Genomic DNA, 26232 nt, shown 5'->3' with positions numbered 1-26232 from the left:
GAAAAGCTTCAGAAAACTAGAGGGTCTCTTTAATCCCTGGAAGTGCATTCCACATACAAACAGCAACTACAAAAAACATGTGAGAATGTCCAGTCAACAGAGTTTGCTCCTCTTCGGAGTGTTAAACCTTTTCCTCCAAGAAAGTGCTGAATCCACAGTCTGGTCTTGGTAGGGCTGGTTTGTCTGCTCTCCCTCTGTTAAGGAAAGAAAATATTTGGCAGTGACAATGGTTACTGCATGTTGGGCTCTTACCACCACACTGCCCTGACTGTCCAGGAGGGATCACCCAGTGCCACAGGTGGTCACAGGCACCCTGGAGCAGGTGGCTGCTCAGAGGGCACATATGTGGATGCTGCAAATGTTGAAAGAAGAAGAAAAGGTTACTGTGGTCACAAAGCAACAGTTTCTAACTGAGCTACCTGGAACAGCAAAATAAAAACCCAAAGGTTTGCACAAACTGCTCTTCCCATTGTTCTTCCAGCCCCGTGATTGTGTTTTTAGAGACGTAATTTTAAACTGACTGAGCCTGAGAATCTTGGCCACATCTTGTGTTTGCATGCACAACTTCCTAAAAATAGCAGTGTAATACCAGAATTACATCTGCATGAGTTACAAACAGGTACATACATGTGGCTGCTAATGCTTCCTGTGCTGGAATTGTTCTTAGAGGCATAAGCTGCACAGAAACATTTATGACCAAAAGTTGCCCAGTGATGTGTCCTGTGTCTAGAAAACAGTGAATCAGCTGAACTCAAGTTTCTATAAACAAGGAAATGGACAAACTGGGAGTCAAAAACTACAGGCTATGTAAGCTGAGGTCCCTTTCTTAATTCCTCACAGCTTGCAGTAATTGAGAAGAATGGCTCAATACACATCCACTGTGGCACAGCAACAAACACGCTGTGTTTGCTCGTTGCCTTGGCCTGGGTGCACCAGAGGGACATTTCTGTTGGCTGCAGGTGCTCAGCGTGGCACAGGAGTGGGAGGAGCAGGCTGGGAGAGCAGGCACTCAGGGATTACAGTCTGAGGCTCTCAGAAGGACCTGAGTGCCCTGGTGATGACCATCATCTGTCATACAGACACCTTCCTCCTCCCAGGGATTCATCAGCATCCAGCCACGCTCCTGACAGCGATTCCCAGATATTTAAGAAGCCTAAAAGAAAGCAGTGTCCTAGAAGCAATCCCAGCAAAGGAACACCGTGTTTAATGAATCTCAAGACACTGTGAGAACAGATTCAGAGTCTAAACAAAGCAGAGTTAGACACCACTGCCAGCACTGAGACATCCCCGCCGCTGCTCCCAGTGTGTGCTACCTGAAACAGCTGAATTATCACTCCCTACCCTGAGAGGAGCACAAACACCACCACCAGGATATGGAAACAGGCCACAGCCTCACGCAGGAATGCTCTGCAACAGTTCTGAGCCTGAACACCATGGCCCAGGGAAAAAGATGAAGAACTGGGAGCTGTTAATGCACATTGAGGACTTACCCAACAGGTCACTTGCGAAGCTTCTTTATGAAGCTGACCTCATCCCTGTTTCTGATGCCATACCTGAACAGAGAGTTAGGCTGTTATATGCCAGTTTTCCGGGAAAAACAACCTTTAAAATTCTATAGTCTCCTCTTTCCCAGGGGCAGATGGACTCCTACGATCACAGGACACAGTAAAATTCTCCCATGCTGCCAGCCCTAAAGGATCTGATCATCTGCCTTTCCCTCCAGCTACCCCTTAAATGCAACATCTGTCACCCATTGCTCAGTCTTCCAAGGTCAGCTTTGCTGTCTTGCTAAATCTGTAATACTTCAGACCACCTTTTCTCACTGATCTGCACACAGGCTGGCACACCCAGCACTGCTGTATGGAACAGCAGAATGCTTGAAAGTGCTTCATCCCTCCTCATTCCCAAGAATGGGCACGGAAATGTGGGAGTCACCTGTCAGTGGTGTTAGCAGATTGTCTCTGAGAGGTGGCTGAGCAGGTCCAAAGATCAACACACATATCCTTAGTTTGCTCTTTCCTTGGGATTCTCCGTGGACGTTAAGGGGTTGGAATGGACTTTAAAGATCATCTTGTCCCAACCCCCCTGGGCCACATGCAGGGACACCTCCCACTAGACCAGCTTCCTCAAGGCCTTGTCCAACCTGGCTTTGAACACTGCCAGGGTTGGGGCATCCACAACCTCCCCGGGCAACCTGTGCCAGTTCTTATTCCCTCCTCCTTTGTTCCAAATCAGCAGCTCTGCAGGGCTGAGTGTAACCTATTCTGCAGGAGTTTGGGAGGGATGACCAAGAGCTGTGAGTCCCAGTGCCTGGGGTGGTCTGAACTGGATAAGCACAGCACAGGATGGTGATGGCTAAGGATCCCCCCCAGGACATCCTGGCCTGCAGAGAGCCTCTCAGTCTGCCTGTCCCAGCCAGATCCCAGCGCAGGACCCACCTGAGCCAGGGCACAGCCTCAGCCCCGCCTGTGGGGATGCTGCAGGGCACCCACGGCGCCTCTCAGCCCCCCAGAACACACCCAGAACTCACTCTCGCAGCTTCTTTCTGTCATCCGCCAGCTTCTCTCCAGCGTAGGTCAAGTGGTACGTCCTCCATATGTACTTCCTGGGGGAAAAACACTCAGGGGGAGCCACGGGAGAGCGGGACAGGGTTGGGACGCGCTCCAGACCCCGCTCCCGGCCCCGCTCACCAGCTGAGGTGCTGGACACCGCCCTGCCGCGCCTGCCGCAGCTGGAAGTGCCTCCGCAGCGCCTTCTTCAGCTCCAGCACCGAGGCGTTCTGCACCACCACCACGGCTGCGGGGGCACAGCGGCTCAGAGCCCGCTCAGAGCCCGCGCCGTGCCCGCCCCGCAGCCCCGCCCGCCCCGCACGCACGCACGGTCTCGCCGTCCGCCTTGCAGACCCGCACGGTCATGGCCTGCCCGTACTCCAGGGCCACCTGCGAGCCGATCTCCTCCGCCGTCACCTGCGGGGGTCCGGGGGGTTCGTGAGCCCGCGCCCCGCCCGCCCCGCCCCGCGCCCCCGGCCCGGCCCGGCCCCACCTGCGGCGGGAGGTCGCAGAGCAGCGGGTCCTGCACCAGCCGCGCCAGCGCCGCCTGGAACAGCTCCAGCACCTCGGCGTGGGGCAGCTCCTGGGCCAGCTCCGGGGTCAGCTCCTGGGGCAGCTCCTGGGGCAGCTCCTCCGCCGGCTCCTCCGCCGCCGCCATCGCCGGAAGGGGCGGGGGGCGCGGCGGAACCCGCGATGCTGCTCTTCTGCCCGGCCTGCGGGAACGTGCTGGTGGCCGAGGAGGGGCCGCGCTGCCACCGCTTCGCCTGCACCACCTGCCCCTACGTGCGCAATGTCACCAGGAAGGTACCGGGGGGCGCGGGGGGTGACCCGGGGCGGGGGTGACCCGGGGCGGGGGGTTCGCGGTCCCCGCTGAGCTCTCCCGTGCCCGCAGGTGACCAGCAGGAAGTACCCGCGGCTGAAGGAGGTGGACGATGTGCTGGGCGGTGCCGCGGCCTGGGAGAACGTGGACTCCACGGCAGGTCAGGGCCGGGCCGGGGGGCCGAGGAGGGGCCGGGCGGGGGTCGTGTCCGCCCTGCCCTGCCCTGCCCTCCCCTCACGGGCGCTCTCTCTGTCCCGCAGAGCCGTGCCCCAAGTGCGAGCACCCCCGCGCCTACTTCATGCAGATCCAGACGCGCTCGGCCGACGAGCCCATGACCACGTTCTACAAGTGCTGCAACCCGCAGTGCGGGCACCGCTGGCGGGACTGAGGGGGCTGCGGGGATGGGGCGCGGGGGTCCCGCCGCTGCAATAAACCTGGCACTGGGTGCGAGGAACCGTCTGCTGCGTGGTTGCTTTAACCCTGCTCCGAGCCGCCGGGCGCAGCTGGGAACAGCGGGCTCCAAGAGGGTGTTTGCCTGTGCGGCGGCCCCGGGCAGGCCCTCAGCTCACACAGTGCAGGGGTGAAAGCACTCAGCGTGAGACTCGTGCCCTGCACGCCAAGGAACCTGTGCTGGAAATGCAGGCGGGCCTGAAGGTAAATAAGCTGAAGGGTGGCGATGAAACCTCAGCACTGAGCCAGCTGCTGTGCCACGGCACAGAAGGCAAAGCAGAGGTGAAGCGTTTCCTCTGTTGCGTTACAGATCTTTTTACTGATCATCTAAGAAAAATGGCAGAGGGATTTTGACGTAACAAAGGAAATGTAAAACTTAATACTGTCTGTTGAAATAAAATTCAACACCTATAAAGGTGTTATAAATGTGTGAATACACATTATGAATGTGTATTCACATTCAGTATTCAGAGCTAGGGAATCTAGCAGAAAACGAGCTGTTTGCATGTTATATAGTGCAATGAACATTTGTTCTCAAAGACCTCCAGTCTTTCAGCTACTTTTAACAGAATGGAATCCCTACTGGAAGGGTTTTAAAAGCATTCAAGATGTAATATCCAGAATTACTAGGTGTTCATCTATAACCTGACAGTTTCTCTATGCAAAGCTGTGCTCTCTGTGTTACAGAGAGGAAAAAACCAAAATGGGACCTTTGCTGTGGAAATGCCCTAAGTTAAATCAGGAACCACAAACTATTCACCCTGCAAGCAGTTATTGGTGAAAATATACTTCAAGCAGGATCACGCATTTATTCTGTTTTAACATCAAGCTTTATTCTCAGTTTAAATACATTCAGAAGTAAAAAGGATAAATAACTTAAAAAAAACACGATGGAGCAAAAATTGCAGCGTTTCATCTGCATTAATGCTCCCTCCTACAGGCTAAGCCAATTTGATATGACTCAGCTTTACCTCCTATACAGGGATAATCTGCACCCACTTATTCCAGTTCACTTCAGAGGGGAACACTCTCCCCAGCCTGAGGGTACAGTCTATCGTGGGCTCGTAGTAGATCGTTGGGGTTTCACTCAGTTTGGGATTGTTGAGTTGTTCTTCCACAACTGGCTGAGAGAAGAGTGACACTGGGGATGGCTTTTTCAGGTAGAATCGTCTGATACAACCCAGAGTTTCCAGACCCTGTGGAAAAATTCATTTATTTTAGTTTGGGCAGTTGCAGTGGAAAAAAAAAAAAATGCCCTGAATGCTGCTCTGCCTACAGTGTTCTCAGAAATGCTGGGCAATTTATACCAAAAGTGGCTTCCCTTGAGCCCCTCAGGGGAAGTCAGGCTTACAGGAAGGGCTGCAGTGTCACTGCTGTGCTTAAGATTTTGAATTCTTATAGGAAAAAAAAAAGTAAATCAAGATTCAATTTCCAAAGTAGCAGTGGTGCCAATCAAACTTCATGATGGGAAAAAGATAAACTCAAAATTTTCTTGCCATGTACTGTTTCACAGTTAAGGATGTGGGCCTTCAGGCAGGTGTGTCAGGACAGAAGGTCTCATTTACACACAGCACAGACACATCTCAGTCTGGTTCCTGCTTCACAGACTGCCCACCTAGAAGGTATATAAGGAAAAAAATTGGGAACACTGGGATTATCTATAGTGATTGGGGGTTGGAACCAGATGATCTTTAAGGTCCCTTCCAACCCAAACCATTCTGTGATCCTATGATTAACACTGCATTAAACAGCCACTTAGTATTTCACAGTGACAAGCCCCCACTCTTCAGTAACCACTTAAAATCTCAACTCCCTGTACACCCATTTCAGAAGCAAGCTCAGTTTTTGAACTCAGTAACAGGGTAACTCCAAGGATGGGTAAATCAGGCTTCCCTCCTTCCTCACTGTGAACACTGACTCGCTCTGGCTTTGGTTCATTTACACCAAAGGGAGAAGGTGGTTTCTCGTGGTTCATTCACACTCCTGTTTTCCTGGGACTCCCAGCAATGGATCTGCTGGCTCTTGGAGTGGAAGCTGAGCCGGATTAAAGCTCCCAGAGTGGCTCAGGTACCTGCAGGATCTCCAGCACAGCCACGGGCTGCAGCACCCCACTGTAATGCTGCAGCAGCGCCGCCTCCGTCAGCCCCGGCTTTGTCATGACGTGATAGAGCACAGCCTCCATCATCCCCTTGCACACAGGCTTGTTCAGGTTCCCATCCACGATCCTCCACGGTCTCCCAATGAAGCAGACATCCTCACAGGCCCTGCAGAACACAATTAAAGCTCAGCTCTGTCAGGAGTTCCTCTAGTTAGATTTCCCATCAGAATTTCCGCATTACAGAGACTCTCACTCCATCCGCTGCAGTGTTTGCTCACAGGTGTAAATCCTGTGGCTGCTCTGAGCAGGGCCTGGTGCTGATCTACCAGACAGCTCCAGACCTGCAGGATTTCACTTTTAGCACCATTACACACTCAGAAGTTACCCTGGGTCTCTGACCAGGAAAGCTTTGTTTGGTATTGGCCCTAATATCCTCCAAAAGTTATCCAAGACCTGCTTCAATCTGCAAAAGTGCTCTGATAGGAAAGAAAATCCTCATTTTTAGCAGCATTTTGGAGTCAAAAGACAGACCCTGCATGGAAATTCCCATTTCTCATATTGCAGTTTCTCCAGGCCTTTCCTGAGCACCTGAAAGTTGAGGCTTTCTGGCACTGGACTTATTTGTGAAGTAAAATCATTTTTTTTCCTCTGATATTTGGAGCCAGTTGCTTTTGGGGTAAAAACATGTATCAGAGAAATTTTTCCAGCATGCATATGAGTGTGAGTAACATGAACAAGGGAGGAAGACCTGGGGTTTCTCCATCATCAATTCTCACTGCCCACCAGAGCACAAAACTAAGGTTTCCAAATCAGCTGCTTCCAGTATTATTTTGGGAGTGCCAAGTGTTCAGTTATTCTGCAGACAGCTCTGTTACTCACCGGTCCCTGGCTGCCTGGGGGGCATCTGTCATGGAGCTGCCTGCAAAGAAAAGGACACACATTTTCTAATTAACTCCAATTCCTTATCTAGTGGGAAAAAGAGTAAAAGGTGGCCAAGCTGTAAAGTGCAACAGTTTGTTAGGAAACCACCTGAGCAAACTATGCTCAGTTGTGGGGAGCTCTGAGCTGCCTCTGACCTGCCTGCAGCACCCTCCTCCCACACCTCCTGCCACAACCACATCTCTCTACTCAAGCACACCTTTTGTGGTTCCCTTCCCAAATCCCAGCAAGAAGCTTTATTCCTACAAGTCTGATGACACGGCTGGACCCCAGGTGACTGCATGGGCTGAGGGAACTGAGTGTCACAGGGAGCTGTGCAGGGTCTCAGCCCGAAAGCTCCCCCGTGGGTCTGGTTAACCCAAACTCCTGGGAATCACATGGAAGCTGAGCAGGAGCCCAAGTAGCTGCAGACATGAGAATGCAAACTCAAGATACCAGCAGGGCTCAGTTTCAAAGCAAAGGTTGTCTCTGCTACTCCCATTACATTATGTCATGGGCTTTAATTAGACAATTACTTAACAGAGGTATTCCTACCATACCCAGAGGGGAACAGCTTTGGCTGAAGCACAAAGGGGGTTTACAACCCTTCACTGGCCAGTAAGAACTCTATGTTTGATAACAAAACTACTACTTTTTATGTCCTGTGCTACAAACAAGTGAAGGAAGTTAAATCCAGAAGAACACTTTGGTAGTTTCATTTAAGAACTGCTGAGGTCTCTGCTGTTTAGACAGTATCTATTTCCTGCAGGAAGGCTCCAGTTAAACAATTCCAAGCTCTAAGATGTCAGGGATCAGCCTGCACTGATTCACAGCTGCCTCTGAACGTGGGTACAGGCAGAGCTTGGCAGGATCCCACACGAGCAGTCAGGCAGTGATTCAGCCTGAAATCAGAGCCCATAGAAACAAAACCAAAATAAAATCCCCCACAAACTACTTAATGTAAAGCTTGGCAAGAACTACTGGCTATTAGAAAAGAAAACTGGCAGTAAAAAGGAAATGAAAATGGAGTCCAATTGGGTTACAAACGAGGCTGTTAATCTCCCTGGCGTGTGCTGCTTCCTGCTTTAAGGATTTCAGGACTTTCAGCCATGGACATTCCAGCTATAGGCACACCAGCAGTGCTGTGCTTTCCAGGCTTAGGGATGTCTGGCCTTTGGACTGAAGCCAGACATGAAAAACTTCAGATCCAAACACATTTTTGAAGAAGAGCAAGACATGGAAACAAGTTTCTGAGGAAAACGTATTTTTGGAGTAGTTGTGAACGTTTCAGCAAAAGGAACAGGAAGGATTCTCTGAAGGATTCTCTGATGTATTTGAAACTTCCAAGACCTTCCAGAAATTAGTGTTATGCCAATTTGTCTGTGAGAAAGGACAACCTCTCCCTGGTACAGCTTCATAAAGAATCTAGGATTTGCTTATGAAATAGCACTATCCATTTGGGATCAGCTGCTGCTGAGCTAGTCTCTACATCTTGGATGCAGAGTGCTCCTACATACCTTTGGAGACTCCTGGGTTCTCCTGCAAGTAGGAAAGGTCATCATCCTGCTCAATGGCTGATTGTTCAGGCTTGGGGATCTCTTTGTTGTGCTCAGTGCTGAGCTCATCCTTCTGCACTTCAAATTCTTTGTCCTCAGAACAAGGTTGATCTTGTTCCTTGTGAGTGTCCACATCCACAGCCTCTGGAGCAGGCTCTGGGAGTTCAGCTGGGTGTTCTGCCTCCCCTCCCAGGGAACCTGCTTCTTCACCCCCAGTTACAGCTTCCTTTGCTGTGACAGGATCAGTGGCACCTGCATCAAAGTCCCTTCCCTCTGCACTCTCCAGGCCGCCCTGTGAACCCTGGCAGAGCTGACTGTCCTCCTCAAGGACATCATTTGCAGTCTTACATCTCTTCCTCGGGGGTTCTTCATCACTGACAGGTTCTGTGTCTTTTCCCAGCTGCTCCTCCTCTCCCAGACACTCCTCTCCCTTCCCTGGCTCTGCTGGGCACTCCTGGGGCACATCTGGGAGGGCACTGTCTGCCCCTTGCTGATCAGCATCTTCTGCTCTGTCCTTCAGACACACTGAGTGCAACAGCCATGGCTTGGCAAACACCATTGCAACCAGTCTTACAGCGTGGCCTCCTACTTCTAAAACCTGCTGCATTTCAATAAGGTCCTGTAAAAAACCAAACAAATAAAAAACCCCACAACAAATTATCTCCGAAGCTTTCACGGGAAAATGTTGGTTGAACCAAGCATTATGGAATTGCCATCTTTGGCAGCAAGGAAGGAGCAAAAAGCTGAAAAGACGTTTTACCCCTTAAACTTTCCTGAAATTACAACACAAGACATTTTTCTTCAGTTTGAATTAAAAATATAACTGGGAAAGAGTATTTTGCTTCCAAAGGTGGATGTTGGCACTTTAAGTTTCTGAATCAGCTCATTCCTACCTTTGATTAAGTGCTGCTTTAATTTTTGGCCTTCCTAGCTTTGAGGCAAGATTGCTATCAGGTATGGGATGTGACCTCCTGCCCAACATAAACAGCTTTGTTCAATTTACAGTTGCTTCCAACAGCCTGGAAGCTTGTCCTGTGCAAGGGGAATACTAAACACACAGACATCAATGTATGGAAAGCAGCTGGCTGTAAAACCACCTGAATGTACTGCTCCAAGCTCCTGGTTCTTGTAGCTTCCACCTCTTCATAGCTGCAGAAACGTTTGCTCAGCTCAGCTTTGCAAATCCCAAAGTGGGAAGTTGCCTCTATGGCCCCACGGATCTCCAGAACAGCCTCTGCATCTCCGGGGCTGTAACCACAACGTTCTGTGCACTCCTGGAGGAACTTATCAACCTCATAATCTTCTTCTTGGATTTTTATCAGCCTGGTGAAAGTTTCAGGGAGGCAGGAGATTCCCACGGCCATGTTATCCAGCAGAGAAGGAACTGCAGGGCAAAGAAAACACAGGAGTATAAGCTGTGAAACCATTGCTACTGTGCAATACACTGCAGAAAGACAAAGGGGGGTTAGAGGTGCTCTGGAGTACTCCAATTAAAAACAGAGCTCTGTTTTACATCTTCATTGTTCCAGAGTTTCCTTTTTTCTTTCTGCCTTACATATCTGTGTCTGAAAAGACCTGTAGAAGAAGATCAAGGGGTTTACAAAGATTTATCCTCCTATCAAAATGAAGGATGGCTGGAGGCAGGGCAGACTTACTGGTATTCTCTCTAACACTGGGTCAGCTTAGCTCTAAGTTAATGAGGGAATCATCATCTTTTTTCTTGAAGAAGGTCAAGTGCAAAATTCTAGGGGAAAGGAGGTGCTATTAATAAAAATATCTGTGGCAGATCTGTTGGCCAGATGTGGTTTAACAAGCACTTGACAATGCCTTGGCACAATTAGTCTCACAGAGCATCTCCCTGTTTGGTGACAGGTCCATTACTGCCCAGAACTGCCCCCCCCTGTACAGAGCATTCAGAAGCTGAACCCACATAACCCCTTATCCCAGTCCCTGATGATGAGGGGGCAGCTCTGGCACTGCTCCTCCTGCTCCCCTCCCTTTGATCCACAGGCTGCTCCATACTGTGCCTCGTGGGACACTCCTGGCAGCTGCACTTCCCTGACAGCCAAGGAGCAATGAGATCAGCTGTAATGAGCAGGCAGCTCAGCAGACCTGGAGGGCATGAGTGGCAGCTGAGAGATGAGGAAGCATTTCTATTTTACTTCTGCCACAACAGCAATAGCAACAGGACAGGGACAGCACCAGAATCTTCAGCTGAAAAGCTGAAGGGTCTGGATACATTTGCATTACAGCTGAAAGCAAGATGCTCTTTAAGAAGGGGCAGTGCTGATGAACTGCAAACATTCAAGCTCTAAATATTATAAAAATGTTTGAATTACTGAGGTAAGAGGCCAGATAGTGGACACCACTATTTCAGGCACTTGCATGAGACAAGTAAATGAGAATTTCCTTTCAAGGAGCTCTGAAAGGTTTTGTATTTACAGAAAAGAAAGCCTGGGTGTGATATGGTATTTCAAGTTGCAGAAGGGACTGAAAAACCTCCTGGAGAAGGGGTGACAGGGCAGAGGACAGACTTCCTCTTTGCATTGACAGTTTAACACAACACGAAATACAGGCAATGACTTGTTACCAACAGGAGGTACCTTTAAGCTGCCCATCTGTTAAAATCAGGAGAGAAAGCATTACAGACTGCATGTGTGATGAAAACAGAATGTTCCTATGAAGGGGCTTTGTTTAAATCAGTTCCTCAGCAGGGGAGGAACCTCCAACTCACCGCTGTGCAAGATGGGACAAACAGGAACTAACCTGGAGAGCTGAGTCTCCCTGGGACAGGGGAACACCTCAGCCTGACCTTCACCTGGCAGGAGTTGACCACGATGTTGTCACTGGGGCTCAGGTTTCTCGTGCTCACAATGCCAGGGGCGTAGTAGCCTCTCATTAGCAGGTAATTGGTGTGAGAAGCTTGACGAGCTTTCACTTCTATCCTCCGCTTGCCTCCAGCGCTGTCATCCAGGTCATCATCGTCCTCATCATCGTCCTCCAGCCCTTCTTTGCCCAAACTACAGCAAACACAGGGGGTTTTATTTGTTTGTTGGGGTTTGTTTTCCATAATAGTGACTCACTGCACTGAGCAGAGCAAGAACACAGTGATTCTGCAGTCCAGTCTTTAGTCACGGACAGCATGTCCACAGCAGGCTGATTTAAAGCACTGAGAACGAGCAACTGCAGAAAAGAAAATACACTAGAACTCCCTGGAAGAGGAAACTCTTCCATATTTTGCAATGATATTGAAATGAACCCAAAATATCTCAGCTTAAAGTGCTGAACCTCTTGATTAAAACAAAGGCAATGTCAGAGTTATAACAGGTTGTTCAGAGCCTTCAGCTTTAACCACTGTGGCTCTTGTCTTGTCCTGGAAAGAAACAGTGTTGGTTTGACTAAGTTTATTTCTGGGAAATTTATCCTGGCTCCAACCACTACTCTTTTTTTACTTGGAGGCTGTCTGCAGTTTGGTTCAGCAGAACCTCTGTGGTTCAGCAGACACTTCATCATGAGGGAGCATCTGTTGGACACTGAGACTGTGAGGATGCTGCAGCGTCAGGCAGACAGTGTTTATTTTTAAGGAGGAAAAGGAGGAGAAAGAATTACAGACCAAAGACTTCAGTTACTTTAAAAAAAAATAAAAAAATCTCCACCAAAAACCAAACTGCAGACAGCCTCAGAGTAAAAAAAGAATAGTAGTAGCAGCCAGGATAAATTTCCCAGAAATAAACTTAGTCAAACCAACATTATTTCTTTCCAGGACAAGACAAGAGCCACAATGCTTAAAGCTGAAGGCTCTGAACAACCTGATGTAACTCTGAAGTTGCCTCTGTTCTAAGCAGGAGACAACCAAAGGCTCCTTACAATCTTTTCTAAGGTGAGTCAGACCTTCTTTTAAAACATATTTTAAAACAGCAGGGAACACATAATTTAGGAAAAATAGTGAGTAAAGGGGTCAGTCCAGGGCTCAGTGTATTTTTGCAAATGACCCTGGTGGTCAAAGACCTTATTCAGTCTGCACAGGATCACCCAACTGGAGACACTGCAAGTCTATGAGAAGATGGGATTTGCATTCAGAACATCTCCAGCAAACTGGAGAAACAGCCTGGAAAAGAGCAGGGAGCAATTTCCTATGACAAATGGCTGTTATTTATATAATAGTACTGTGCATTTGTGCCTCCACACTAAGAGGAAACAATTAAGCAGGTAAAGGAAAAGAAGCTTGGTAGAGTGACTCACAAGAATCATAAGCTCCCCACTGCACTGGGGAGGTTTGGCTGGGCTTTTTTTTGGCAAGCCCATGGCCATTCAGCATCCTGGGATGTTTCACCTATCTGACATGATGGAATTGGCACAGACCTGCCAGCAAGAGCATGGCATTTCTTTTCTGACATCACAGTTCAGTGCAGAAGAAAATAAATGAGAAAGACAGAGATCTGGAAAACTTAATAAAAACTTAATAATGTACCAAAAGCACAAGTAAAGGAACTGAGGCTGCTTATTTTAAAAAACAGAATGTTATGGGAAAAAGACTGCAATAACAATCTTCAAATGGGTTTTAAGCTGCTCTAAAGAGAACAAAGTATTTTCCATGTATATATACAACAGGAAGCAGCAGGTTAAAGCAAGGGATTTTAGTTGCATTCTTAAGAAAACACATAATGATTGAAAGGATGAAACCCATGTTGACTGTGAGGGTAAGGGCTCACAGGATCAGGCTGCCTGGGGAGAGTTTCAGTTTCAGTGGTGTGCCATTACTGCAGGCTTACAGAAAAACTAAATCAAAGAGGAGACAATACACAAAAGCAATATTGTTGGTGAGAGGTTTCACTGGTAAAGCTGAAACCTTGTTATAACCCTTCCCAGCCTTTGAAATGACAAGGGATGATGTTGAAAATGCTCGTGTAGCACCCAGTGCTCCCCTTTCCACATCAGCTCTGGTGGCACTGAAGTGCTGAGCAATTTAAATGTCACATGTGAAGACAAATGCAGTCCAGGGCTATAATGACAGGCACTAAGTGAAGTGCCATTAAATCTTCAGAATGCTCCCTCAGAAATAACAATTGAAACAGTATCACAGTAAAACATGCCCCAGTGCAGTGCAGTGGCATGCTAATGCCTATCCAATTTCATTCAAGTTATCCCCAAACTGCGTTTACTAACAGAAATAACAGCATTTACCTTTTTATCACTTCATTTTCCACCATGGTGCTGTCCACCACAATGATCTGCTCTGGGATTCTCACATTCACAGTCACAAGTCCCAGGGAGAACAGGGAAAGCATTGCCACACACTGGCCACCGGGTCCATCCATGGGAAATGCCACCATGCCCTCTGATGGTGTGTTTTCCTGATCTCTAAATGAGAAGTTATCTGGCTGGTCTGATTTTTCAGCGTCCTTGAGCTTCTCGAGGAACTGGAAGGACTCTGTACAAACGCTGCTGGGGAAGCGCCACGTGAAAACCCTGGACAGAAACACAAAGAAGCACAAATCTTCCACAAGCTGTTCTTACTGAGCATGAATTTAGTATGAATTTTAGACCCATGGTAGCACAGAGCAGCCACACAGCTGAAGTTCCACATTAGAGCTGGTGGCCAAGTACCTTCTATATCTGTTTTTACAGTCCTTGGACTAGTTCCAGAACCATGTAAAAGTCAGGTAACAGAAAGCAAAGATGTCATCTTCTGTTTCACCACAGTGCTAAAGAAATCCTTCCACCATACCTGGAACTGTGCTGCTGCATCTCATTTCCTCTCCATGTGTCTTTGTGAAGTCCTGCCTGGCACACTGGGCTCTCTTCCCTCACACCCAACAAGGACCAACACCCATGGCATCACCCTCCCCTTCCAGCCCCAGCGGAAGGTCGGGCTCTTTGCTCTCGACAAGTGATGTGTATTCTGTTCTCCAGGCCCAGCACAGACCATACCCAGCCTGGCAGACCCTTTCCCTGCTCAAACCCCAGCAGTGCCTGCTGTGACACCCACCTGTAGTAGCTCTGGGACAGCTGGTAGGACATGGGTGCGAAGGGCAGGGCCCGGTTCTTCTTGGGCCCCAGCGTGTGGTTCACCCGCCGGCGATTCACCAAACTCCTCTTCTGGCACTCCAGGAAAGCCTTCACCAGGATGTCATCCTGGTACTCCTGGTACAGTCGGAATGTCTGCAAAAAACACCCCCCTGTTCAGTGTAAGAGGCAGGTTTAGCTCTGTTACACTCAACCTACTTGAGGTTCACATTAACTAAATGGATATGAAGCCTACAATCCAGGATGTAAATGATACATATAAATTCACTTAACTGCTGTTCTGTTCCTTTTATGGGCTTCCAGACTTTCCACAGTAAATGCCAATTAAATTAACTAAATACTACAGAACACTTGATATTCAAAATGGGATCAGGCTCCTGCTAGAATTATAGATGTGAAAAATGCTCCCTCTGCAACACATTTTGGTAGATTCCTCCCTCCATTTCACCAGGAACACAGGCTTCTGTGAGCTTGGCTTTCTAGGGCTCCACTCTTGCCTCCACTCTTGCCTGCTGCTGAGATGTTAAGCTCCCTTTGAACTGCTGACCTTATTTAAGACCTGACTGGTAGATGATGCATTTTTATGGTCCCCAACCCTGAAGGACAGGCTCCCCAACACCAGTGTTAGCTGGGTATTAGGACTGTCTCTGTGATATCTCCTCCAGATCATTTCAACTGCTCAGGTGGGCACTAAATCATGATACAGTTTGACCCACTGGAAGGGACGTGGAGTTTATTTCACATGGTTTTTGGGAATTGCTTCAATCACATCTTTAATCTCATCCTCAGAGAGAAAACAACATATTGAAAATCTGTCCAGAATATATAATTTCCTAAAAGCAGACAAGAACACTCCTCACAGAACAGACATAAATCTCAGTTTCTGGGTTTCTTTTCTCTCATTTGAGAAAGAAATTTATCAAGGGAGGGAGGAGAAACTTCAGGGTTGTATGACCACATGTAGATGTGGCACCTGGGGAACAGTTTAGTGGTGGCCTTGGCAGTGCTGGGCTAATGGTTGGACTCGATGATCTTTTCCAACCTAAACAATTCTGACTCTCTGAGCAGTTAAGTTTGGTCCAGACACTGTACCTGAAATGACTGACAAGATTCCATCTGTCTGTCTGAAAGTGCCAACGTGCTCTGAATCAGATTCTGTAGCACTAGAAAATGAATATCATAAACACTGAAAGAAAAAAAAAATAGAAGAGAAAAAAGTTTATTCATGGTGATTTTTGACCATGAGTACCAATAAACTAACAAAAATACACAAAATCAATCACTTGCTTCTAAAATAGATTAAAAAAGGCATCAGATCCTACAGCTGAGGATTGCTCATGTAATCTGTTACATTTTCCCTGACCTTCCTCCCTGAATTTTGGATCAGTCGAAATAATCTAACAAAAAGCAAAGTTCTCCTTATTAACATCTCCTTCTCTACAAATACAGCACCCACATACAGTTGTCCCAATGATAACAGACCACCATTTTGAGGTCATCACTGCTGCCATTTATCCACCAAATCTGTGCCCCCACAGCCTTGTGAAAGTATTATTAATAAATTTATACACTACAACAGATGAAAAACTAATGAATTAAGAGACTATTTATATGACTCTCAGAGATGTGAGACATGGCCTTGGAGTCCTAATGGGAAAAGTGGTGCTGCTGCTTCTCACCTGCTCAGATTATCCTCTTTTGTGCCTTGATTTGTGTCTTCTCCGATTGCCAACACCCGAAATCTGGATGAGGGAAGGGAAAGGAAAACACTGAAACAAGAGCAACATTCTGTGATTGTGCATCACACCGAAGCCCAGAGGCTGATGAGCACAACTGCTAATGAGGCAAGTGCTGAAACAGCACAGGGACTGTGCTCCAGCAGCCTCAGCACAAGGGTCACACATTAAAAGAAGTGTCCAGATCGATCTCCACTAAAATATCTGTTGACAAGAAGATAAAACTCATGGACAGGAGACAGTCTGGCACTGTAAGGATTTTATTGAGGTTTTGGACTTCTAGTTACAGTCAGCAGCACTTCTGCTGTAATGTACAGCTCTTCCCAAAGTAAGAAAATTTACAAAGCTGCTAAATTTGGTATCATTAAATGGTCTGAGACACAAATTTTCCACACTGCTCTTCAAGTGTTATTTATCACGAAAAAGTTTAACAATCTGGAGCTGCAGGATGCTGTACAAGCCTGAGTGCCCTTCTTTATCAACAGTTTTAGCAGTGCTGAGGTGATTCAGCTGAGCAACCAGCTACAAATTGTGATATAAAATGGGGCCAGTTAATCTGGAAAATGCTTAAGGGGAAGTCTTCTATTGCATTGAAGAGTTACACCTGAGTAGCACCACCTCTAACAGAAACATTGAGGATTTGGCAATTTAGGAAAATCTGATACTGTGAATTTCTGGTTTAAAGGTCTTCTTTAGCAAAATGGGAATGGTATAAAATCAGCAAACTTGTGCAAATAACTCAAAATCAGTTATATGTATTCAGAAAGTGTGGATTTGAAAGAAGCACTGCTAGTTTTATTTACTAAAACTCCTTTTGATACTAAGAGTACAAGCACCAGAGGGTGTAAATCCTGCCCAGTGGAGAAGGGGTTGCTCTGACTTGCTGCCCCCTCTCACTGCCTCAGCCCATGTGCAGAGTCAAAAGCACCATAACTAAAATACCTGGAAAACAGTTCCTCCAAAGTGTCAGGAATCTCAAGTTTGGGATTCCCCAGAGTCGAACTGAATTTCTCTTTCAGCCTTTCCACGAACTCCTTAAACTCCTTTGCACAAACCTTAGAAAAGGAGAGACAGAAATGTTATCAACTTCAGTTTATCAGGGTGGGAAAAGACCTTCTGTTTCTAAAGTGTTGATGGAAAATTCTTGTAGAAATAGCTGGGTTTGAATTATCAAGGCAGAGACAGTACAACAGCCAAGAGGCTGCATCAGAAAGCTCCGTGGAGTTTGTGTCTGCTGATTTACTGAACAGTTGCAGGTTCCATCTGTAATGATGCTCACAGCTACAAGCCAACCACCATGAACATATGTTCTAAACCAATTTACTGAATTTACAGCAGAGAATCTCTTGCTAGAGCTTTGTTTAAGCTTCTGTTCAAGTCTTTTTTTCCCTTCATACCCTTCAGGCTTTCCCATGTTCTCCATTAAGTCTGTTTGCATGAGCTTGGCTTGGAGAACACCTGTTACATGGGAGGAATGTTCTCTGGAAACAAGTTTTTATTTGCTTCCAAAGACAGACTTTGGGGATGGGGACACATATATTTCTTTCAGTGATGTTTCATCAGTCAGCAGCTTCTCTTCCTTTAAACAAGCATGAGTTTACCAACAGAACTAATGGGCTTTTGTGACAACAGTATGAACTATGTTATTCCTGGATAAAAACAATCTTGCTGTGACACTGTCCCAGTTCTAAAAAAAATCTGAAATTCCAAATGAAATTAATTGTTTGCAACGAAAGTGTAAACAACTTCTCAACTTGAAACTGTGGTTCGTTTAAGCCATAAAAAGCTCAGAAATGAAATATAATCTTCTGACTGATCAAATCAAGTCTTATAAGATTTGCTTGCATTTCTGCACTCATCCACAGAAGGCTGTATTTCAACATGCAACTGGGGTAACAAATAAGAAATTACAGAGCAAAAAGGCTTTCTTGCTCAGATAACAATAAGGCTGAGAGGATTAAAAAAAAATCAGCAGATAGATGTGTTTAGTCATGGATGTTCATAAACAAACATATTGAAAATACAAATTTTTTGTTTTACAGGAGGCTGTTTATGTGCCTTTGGAAAGCTGCCTGTGTTCACTTTGCTCCCAACCCAGCAATGATGCCACATTTTTGCAACAATGCTATTTTTAAAATGGCTAAGGATTCAAGGGAGAGATAGAGAGGAAATCACAGTAATTCAAGCAGTGCAAGCACTCAGTAATCCAAACAGAACAAAGTACTCCATGACCTTTTGGAACACTTCCCTCCTACCTGTGGATCTTCATAATTATTTTCTCTGTTCATGAAATCATCGATGAGGGCTTTATCTTGGTAAACCTCAGCAAGGCAAACTCTGCAACAGATACAATTGAAGGTGTTGTCCAGAGTTGAAGTTTTCCCAGTTCAGTACAGATTTGACAGTTGAAATTTACAGGTCATATGAAACAACAGAAAAACAGAGAAGGACCACGTTCCTTCAGTTGATTTCAGGAGAATTTAGCCTATACCTAGGACATACTAAACTTCTTACTTGTAATTAAGGTAAGTCTGTGGATTCCTGACAATGTAACGAGCTCTTCGTCCAACGGAATGAGAGGTTTTATCCAGGGACTCCTCGAAGCTGGAATGCATGATATCCCGAACCACCTGCCAGGGCACAAAGGGCCCTTTGACCTGTGGGAACAACAAATGTTCAGGGTTCAACTCCAGCTCACAAGTACACAGGGGGTGGTGGGAAGCAGGATGGACCCCTTGGGGTGTGCTGAGCGCACTGGGTGAGGGGGCTGTGCCACACCTTGGCGTTGAGCACGTGGCTGGCGATCCTGCACAGCATGAGCAGACTGTCCTCCTGCACGGTCCAGGTGACACGGAGCCGGGTCATCCTCAGCAGGGCACTCTGGTCAGCCTCGTCGTGGTAACGCAGCCTTTTGCTTTTTTCTGCAGAATCCTCTTCTAAAAAAAAAAAAAAAACAAACCCAGAAAAAAAAAATAATTAAAGACAATTATGTCGGCACTACGTATTTTGATTAATTCAAACTGCCAGCACGAGTCTGAAGGAACGAGAGACAAGAGCAGGGAAGGAAGGAGCACAGTTCAGAAGGCAAAGTGCATTAATGCCTCTCCCAGGAATGAGAAAACAAGTACTTTAATTGGCAAACTGACAACCCAGAGCATCACTTCATGAAGAATCTTTAAGCCAGCTATCAACAGTGGATGATGAATTGCAAGGAGCTGGTTTGGCACAGGCACCATTAGGATTTCTCCAGTCAGTACAGCACAGCAGTGCAGCCCTGGCCCACACACAGGTCATGGGTACAACATGCTGCTGCTTTACCCCAGAGCTCCTACACAGCCCAAGGGCACCTGAGCCTCCTCCCTGACAGAGGGAACTTAAAGACATGGCCAGTAACGCTCCCATGTCCCACCTGCAGCTCAGACCGTGTGCCAGTCACATCAGCTTTTCCAAAGCAGCCTCCAGCATAGTAAAGAATGCTGCTTTTCCCTGTTTCTTACCTTTCTTTCTCTTCTTTGTCTTCTTTCCAACCTCCTTCCTAAGCCTCTTCCTCTTCTGGCTTTTTCCGCCTCTCACTCGTTTCGTTCGATCCTGGGTTGGTTCTTTACTTATTTCAAAACATTCCTCCTTCTGGACAAGTAACTCTGATCCTACCTTTGCTTCTCCCAAAATACTAATTTTGTTACCTAAAATGACACATATTGACAGCAGTGGAGCTTTAGAGCAATGACATTCTACAGTATTAAGGTATAAAGAGCAAATGCCCAAGTTTCAATATATTAAAGGACAGATGCCCTCTCAAAATTGCCCTTTTTTTTAGTCATGTCATTTCCTGCCCCTTCTCACAAAGTAAAACCCCACATTAAATGAGGACTCATCAAGTAATTACTAAGTTTAATGTACAGTGCACAACAACAAGGGAACAGAGCTGAGGTTTTATATTCAACCTGAAGCTTTTCCTCCTCCTTAACTCAAATGTTAGGCTGGATAACAGTGCTGCAAAACATTGGTCCCTCTAGACTTCCTGCAAACTGCACAACAGGAATTACAAAGGATAGAAATTATTGTTCTATAAGAAATTATTTACACATCTATTTTACAGCCTCAGAAGTATCCTAGATCATTGTAAGGAGACAGGAACAACCCATGTCATCAATACTGGATAAAAAAAATTATTGTTCCATATATCCGGAAATAGGGAATGAAATTATTTATCTATTTTACTGCCCCAGAAGCATCTTAGATTACTGTAAGGAGACAAGAATAACCCACATCCTTCATGCTGGGTTTGACAAAGACAGTAACAGCTACAGCAGTGTTTCAGAGCCCACCTTACCTCCAGTACTGAGTGGCAGGGGGTGTTTTGTTAAGAAGGTTTGGAGTCTTGCTGTCAGTCCATTTTCAGAAACTGTATTTTCCTAAGACAACACAGCTTTAAAACAGGTGATATGCAAAAGGAGTGCACTGGTTTTAGCAATACTATGCATTATATCCTGTGAGTAGTGTCAGAAAGAAATTTTCAGCATAAAGGAAAAGATCCCTGGCTAAAATGAAGAACTCATTTGTCTTATTACTCCCACGTATTAGAATGGGGAGCTTTGCTTAAATCAGACTGTAATGACCACTAGATTATGAAGGTTAGAACTGCAGCAAATCTCCTCAAGTTTAACAGGAGTCATTACTGGAAAAGAAGTGCTCAAATCTTTCACTGCTGCAGAGGCTGAGGAGAACTTGCTGTAAACCAGTCTTTTTTCAAAGCATTTTACATTCCAAAGGAACTTCTAAAAACCACAAAACCAAACTGCAAACACAAACACTGAGTAAATGCCTCCTACACAATATTCTGCCCATCTTAAATCTGAGCCTGAACTGATTGCAGCATATTGGGAGTTTTGCCATTCTCTGCAAAACTCATTTCTCTTGTGTGGAGTTCACTGGGGGCTGAAGTTGGTCACAGATGTGGAGAGGAAAGCAGAGATTGAAGAACTGCTGGAGGTCCTGTTAATGCTGAACAACCAGCAGACTGAACAGCAAATGAAATTAGGAGGGAAATGATCCTGCCTGAGGGGAAAAAATTGGCAACTCTAATTTTACATACACTGATAGGCTCTGATTTGACCACTGCTTAGGGCAGAGTAATTACAGCCAGTTCTGTGAAAGTCTCTGTTCAGTGCTTGGTAATGGTGAAAAAGCAAAGGAAATGTAAGGACTTCTTGGGGAGAAAGGCAACACTGTGTAAAAATCCATGGTTGGCCACAGCCTGAAAGCACTATGTGATGTATTTCCACCTTAAAAAGGACACAGTAGAACTATAACATGTTAAAAGAAAGGCAAGAATGATTAAAGACAGGATGCAGTCCATGCTGGGAATAGTAGATGTCAGTCTTGAGAAAAGGAGGTGATAATGGGAAACATAAGAGATGTTTAGAAAAATCAAGTGAAACAGAAAGGGTAATAGAGAATTGTATTTCTGCACAGATTCCCTTAGCACTACAATTATTAGGGAGCTTAAAGCATCAAAAGGAAGTGGGGACACATAATGCACTTTGCTACATGAGGTTGAGGATAGTAAAGATTTATATGTGCTCAAAACACAGGCAAATTAATGCTAGAAAAAAACCTAAAACTATTAACTGCTTTGAAACATCAGCCCCAGATTTAGAATGGCCAAAACCTGCAGACAGCTGGGAGGATATTCTGAGGAAATATCCCTTGCTCTTACAACCTTCCATCACAGACAGGACATTAGCCAGAACTGGGATGGCCATTCTCATTTGCATATGTTGGGCTCCCTATTTTTATTTTTGTTTTTATTTTTGTCCATATGTATTTCCTTGTTCTGGATGTTTCAGTTTTTGTCTGACAAGTTCTACATTCCAGAAAGGCAAGAGGTACCACTGAATAATCTACACTGCTTGCTCAATAAAGTATTTCTCCATTAGTTGAATGTACTAACAAATTTACCATCAAATTCAGTTTTCAGATAAAGTTTATGTCCAGTTCTTTCACTCACTTCAGCACCAAGATTTGACAATATTTGACATTCCTTACTGAGATGCATGACTGAGAAAGCACACTGTAAGATTTTGGTCTCAGTATCTCAACCTTAAGAACATTAAAATTTGGAAAAGTCACTCCAGTATATAAATTTTAAAATACCCACCTTCCTGGTGTTATTGATGATGTAGCTTGTCCAGATCCAATTGCGTTTCAGATGCCCATAAAAGCTGGAATCCAGACCTGCAGCTCCCAACCCATCTCCAGGGATAGATCCATCATCAACCACCTCTCGGCTGCCTCTGACAGCAAGAGACACAAAACACACGGGTAACTATTTGGCACAGAGGGCCTTCCCAGCTGCTCTCAAGGGATGTGTGTGCAACGTGCAGAACTCTCCCCCTGCCCTCCCAATTTAGGGGGCAACGTTACACCATCAACTGAATCCCAAAACTGTTTCTTGACCTTAAAGATGTTGCAGTGATCTCCAGCCTAACTGCAAGTGAACACCAGGTATCCAGTTTAAAAGATTTCTGCCATACAATAAGAGATCATATGCAGAAGCTGACAAGTGAACCCAACAGAATTTTTTCCATCAGCAAGGATCAGTGCAACTGGGTTCCCTCGACACCATTAATTTTTTAAAGATCACTTGATGTATCTACTTGTAGAATATTGACAAAGATAAACCACAGTGCACAGCACAACACAAAGAGTTTAACTGGTGTTCTGTGTGGCTATCACAGGTTGTGAGTAGGCAGAAGGTGGAATGCTCCAGAGATCACTTCCAGATCACAGTGTACACCAACACCATATTAGAAATTAATCTGTAAACAATTACAGCCAAGTGCAGCACAGAAGGACAGAATCCAGAATGTGACACTGGGGAGCTACTGAAGCTGCTTGAGATACCATGATATAACACCTGGGAACAGAGAATCTCTAAGTTTATTACCCCTGGCATTAACAGTACTCAGGAAGCACTCCTTCCCTCTCAACTTTGCTTTCCCCAAGACTCTTGCAACACACATCTGTACTACTTTAAAAGGAGATCCAACATCTGTTTATCCCATTTCTCCAGCATAAAAACCTACTTGGTAAAGTAACTTAATGTAGTTACATAACTACATGTCTTTTAACCAGATACTCTCTGAATTACACACAAACAGCCCTCAACACCCAACTGAGATGCTCGAGTCTGAACTGCTTTTGCTGTTAACATCCTCAGCACCAGGACAGCTCTTTTTGCCCTCTCCATTCCAGCAGCAGAGCAGGGATGAAGGTGACGTACGTGGTGTATTCCAGCATCGCACACTTTCGCTCCAGATTGTGTTTATTCACTGCTGACTCTTGTTCCATTTCCACATCCAGTGCAGTCTCCTCCCCTTGATTACTTTTCTTGGACCGAGGACAGCGGACAACTCCTGGACAGACAAACAGGTTTGACCATCAGCATGAGAAGTCAGACTTCAACCCACTTTCAATCCACCCTGCTACGGCAAACTACTGCTCCCAAACAGCACTAATGTTTTCACCTTTTCTCTACACAACGTGCTACCTTCTCACAGAAAGGGCTATTAGCAATTTTGTTACTTCTAACTTCAATTTTGATACTGCTCTGAGAATTTGAAGTGGATCACAACCTCACAGAATTATATGGACAGAGCTTCTAGCTTTTTTTTTTTTGCTGCGCGGGGCAACCTGACAAGGCATTGGAAGGGACAAAACAGAGCCTGCCTGTTTAAGGGAAGGAGGAGCAATTGTGGTGTGCCCAGAAGAAACAGCAGAGGTGCTAAGAATGTGGAGTTTTGCCTTACCCAGGGGTGTGTTGAGGCAGACACACTGCAGATCAAACCAGAAGTTCTCCACGTCCTGCAGGGTGTTGAGCACGTACAGGCGCCGCTCAAAGGGGCGGCTGCTCTGCGCCAGGTTGTAGTGGAGGTCACAGATGGTGGTGTCAACAATCACTGCATTCCTCTTCATGTACACAAACACCTGGCAAACACAGTGTGGTTCAGGCTGGTGGGTAAAAATCATTGGAATTCCCCAATTCACAGCACACACAGTCTAGTTTAGGACTGGTGGGCATTTTCTGTCTGCTGTTTTGAGAGAGGGCTCTCAGAGGAGACACACCCATTCCCACCCTGTGGCATTGTATTCCCAAATTCCCCCTGACAGCAATCCAGAAATTTCCTTTCTAGGTTTAGAACAGTTTGTGTTCCCTGTTATGCACAGGATATTCCAAGTTTCCACAGAGTGACTATTTCCAACAAGTCCTCATTCAGGATTTGAATAGATGTGTTTGGGGGCCTAATTATCTCTCTTATCCTCATGAATTATGTGTTGGATCTGCCTTCTCCTTTGCATGTGCTCTCTATTTATAAGAAGATGCATATGGATGTCATTATTTTACTCTGATCAGTGACTTTATTCTGTGTCAGACATCCAAAGCCTGACACCTTGATGGATAAGAAGGTAGAATGCTCATTTTTCATAAGTATTGCCAGTCTGGAACCTCCTGGTTCATTATTGTGTGCATAATGCATTTGAGTAGTGTCCTTCCAGAGAAAGGCAAAAATTATCTACACAAATTACAGTCACTTGGATCTGGAGGTTTGCACATACACCTGAAACATCAGTATTTCATTTACCTATTTAAGGTAATTCAAATCCCAAATCCTGCATTTATTTCAGAAGAAAAAAAAAATCAATGAATAATAACTGGTTTTTTTATTTTTTTATTTTTTTTTTTTTAATTACCTGGTCTTTGTCTTGAAACTTCTCTGTTGGGCCAAACTGTAGCAGTCCCATGTAACATAATCTTTGAAGGTTTTCTATCACTGAGAAGATGTACCTCCTGGAGCAATATTAGGAGTATTACAATTAACACTCATGAAAACAGTAGAAATGATAGCAGAAAACACAAGATTTTCATGCAGCAACTTGAACTTTCAGGAAACCATTGATTTGCAGAATCTGTGAAGTGGTATTTTCGCTTGGATTGTCAGCCCAAAGGTCCACATTTTCCTTCCTCATATCACAAACCCAGTATTTTAGCCAAACACTAAGTAAAATTTTGCTAGCAAGGATGAAAATTAGCCAGAAATAACGTGTGTAAAAATGAACTAAAAATGGCCAGAACACCAGCAGATCTGCAGATAATTTCATGTTATGTAAAGAAGACAGGAGTAAGAAAACATGACTGCTAAATACAGACCTTCATGTGTGTGCATATAAAGAACTGGGCAAAGATTCCTGTAGTTCAGGTTGTTTAGAATTACTGCAGCAAGAAACTGCTTTCAGCTGGTTATAGCTCTGGCAGAGCAAAAAGGGTAATATTTCCCATCCTGCATATCTACTTCTGTGGAAAAATGCTGGAAGTTGCAGGAAAGTTTCTGAGAGTTTGTAACAAATTAGCTTTACCCACATTTAACTTCACTAAGATCTCTAATTAAATGCAGTTAAGTGGGAGTGGTACTTTGGCAGGGGTTTTCCCTGGAGGTCAGAAGGATCAAGCCTAGAAATACTGAAGCAAATGTGGCTGAATTAGAAGTTCCAGTGAATGGAGGAGTAAAGAGACAGCTTGATTATGTGTCATATTGTTTTGCATAAACCTATCAGATGGAGTCTGCAGATTAAAAAAACCCCATAAATCCAGTTTCCTTGTTTCTAAGATTTAGCAATAGGTTAGGAACTGTAAACCTGGGCTGACCACAAGCCCTGGTAGCTGATATTGCCCAGCCCTGTTCCCTCACCAATGGGCACATTTGCAGGTTTGTAAAATGCCATATCAGCCCATCCAAATCCAAACTGTCAGCAATGACTTTCTGGGAAAACTAACACGGTGCTCTTGATTCCACACATTCACATCACTTTCCTTTAGTGTTGCTTTCCCTTCCTATCTTCAGTCCACTCTCAATTTTTAAATCTCCTGGATGAGGAATGGCAAAGCATGGCAGACATGGCACTGAGAGCATGAGGAGAACCTGAATGGTGTCTGTGAGAGGCAGGAACTGGGAAATGTGGCGCCTTCTGAAAGATTTATGAAGGACAGCAACACTTAGACCCTATTAAATTCTGAATT

General features: G+C 45.5%; 3 protein-coding genes across 7 annotated transcripts in view; 1 reads left to right on the top strand and 2 right to left on the bottom strand.

Annotated features, from left to right (window-relative positions):
* Nucleotides 1-7: 7 nt before the first annotated feature.
* On the bottom strand, nt 8-3229 carry SNRNP25 (small nuclear ribonucleoprotein U11/U12 subunit 25). 2 transcript variants are annotated; one of them, XM_027655109.1, is made up of 6 exons: nt 3043-3229; nt 2876-2966; nt 2691-2796; nt 2531-2605; nt 1491-1553; nt 8-197 (listed from the first exon to the last, which is right to left on the bottom strand). In XM_027655109.1, the coding sequence occupies exons 1-5, from the start codon at nt 3205-3207 to the stop codon at nt 1499-1501; spliced, it is 492 nt and encodes a 163-aa protein (XP_027510910.1). In that variant the 5' UTR covers nt 3208-3229; the 3' UTR covers nt 8-197; nt 1491-1498. The 2 variants fall into 2 exon arrangements, with proteins under 2 accessions (XP_027510910.1, XP_027510909.1); XM_027655108.1 differs by having other exon boundaries at nt 8-194.
* Nucleotides 3134-3823, top strand: POLR3K (RNA polymerase III subunit K). Its single transcript, XM_027655110.1, has 3 exons — nt 3134-3353; nt 3442-3529; nt 3630-3823. Exons 1-3 carry the CDS (start codon nt 3243-3245, stop codon nt 3755-3757), a joined length of 327 nt encoding a protein of 108 aa, XP_027510911.1. The 5' UTR covers nt 3134-3242; the 3' UTR covers nt 3758-3823.
* Nucleotides 3824-4631: 808 nt separating this feature from the next.
* Nucleotides 4632-26232, bottom strand: part of GTF3C1 (general transcription factor IIIC subunit 1) — a 39686-nt gene continuing 18085 nt past the window's right edge. For 3 of the 4 annotated variants that reach the window (XM_027655095.1, XM_027655096.1, XM_027655097.1), the window contains 20 exons: nt 24909-25005; nt 23966-24143; nt 23440-23572; nt 22315-22450; nt 20488-20569; nt 19652-19837; nt 18933-19090; nt 18669-18811; nt 18410-18491; nt 17097-17209; nt 16098-16160; nt 15511-15604; nt 14381-14553; nt 13576-13860; nt 11158-11411; nt 9489-9775; nt 8353-9010; nt 6797-6836; nt 5891-6083; nt 4632-5015 (listed from right to left, as the gene is read on the bottom strand). In XM_027655095.1, coding sequence (XP_027510896.1) covers nt 4794-5015; nt 5891-6083; nt 6797-6836; nt 8353-9010; nt 9489-9775; nt 11158-11411; nt 13576-13860; nt 14381-14553; nt 15511-15604; nt 16098-16160; nt 17097-17209; nt 18410-18491; nt 18669-18811; nt 18933-19090; nt 19652-19837; nt 20488-20569; nt 22315-22450; nt 23440-23572; nt 23966-24143; nt 24909-25005 — 3577 coding nt within the window. In that variant the 3' untranslated portion in view covers nt 4632-4793. Of the gene's footprint in view, nt 5016-5890; nt 6084-6796; nt 6837-8352; nt 9011-9488; nt 9776-11157; nt 11412-13575; nt 13861-14380; nt 14554-15510; nt 15605-16097; nt 16161-17096; nt 17210-18409; nt 18492-18668; nt 18812-18932; nt 19091-19651; nt 19838-20487; nt 20570-22314; nt 22451-23439; nt 23573-23965; nt 24144-24908; nt 25006-26232 lie in introns of those variants that run through there. The other variant, XM_027655098.1, reaches the window with a different exon arrangement.

The sequence above is a fragment of the Corapipo altera genome, unplaced genomic scaffold (assembly GCF_003945725.1).
Source record: "Corapipo altera isolate COAL_440 unplaced genomic scaffold, ASM394572v1 98, whole genome shotgun sequence".
NCBI classification, from domain to species: domain Eukaryota; kingdom Metazoa; phylum Chordata; class Aves; order Passeriformes; family Pipridae; genus Corapipo; species Corapipo altera.
This window is presented reverse-complemented; position numbering and strand designations above follow the sequence as displayed.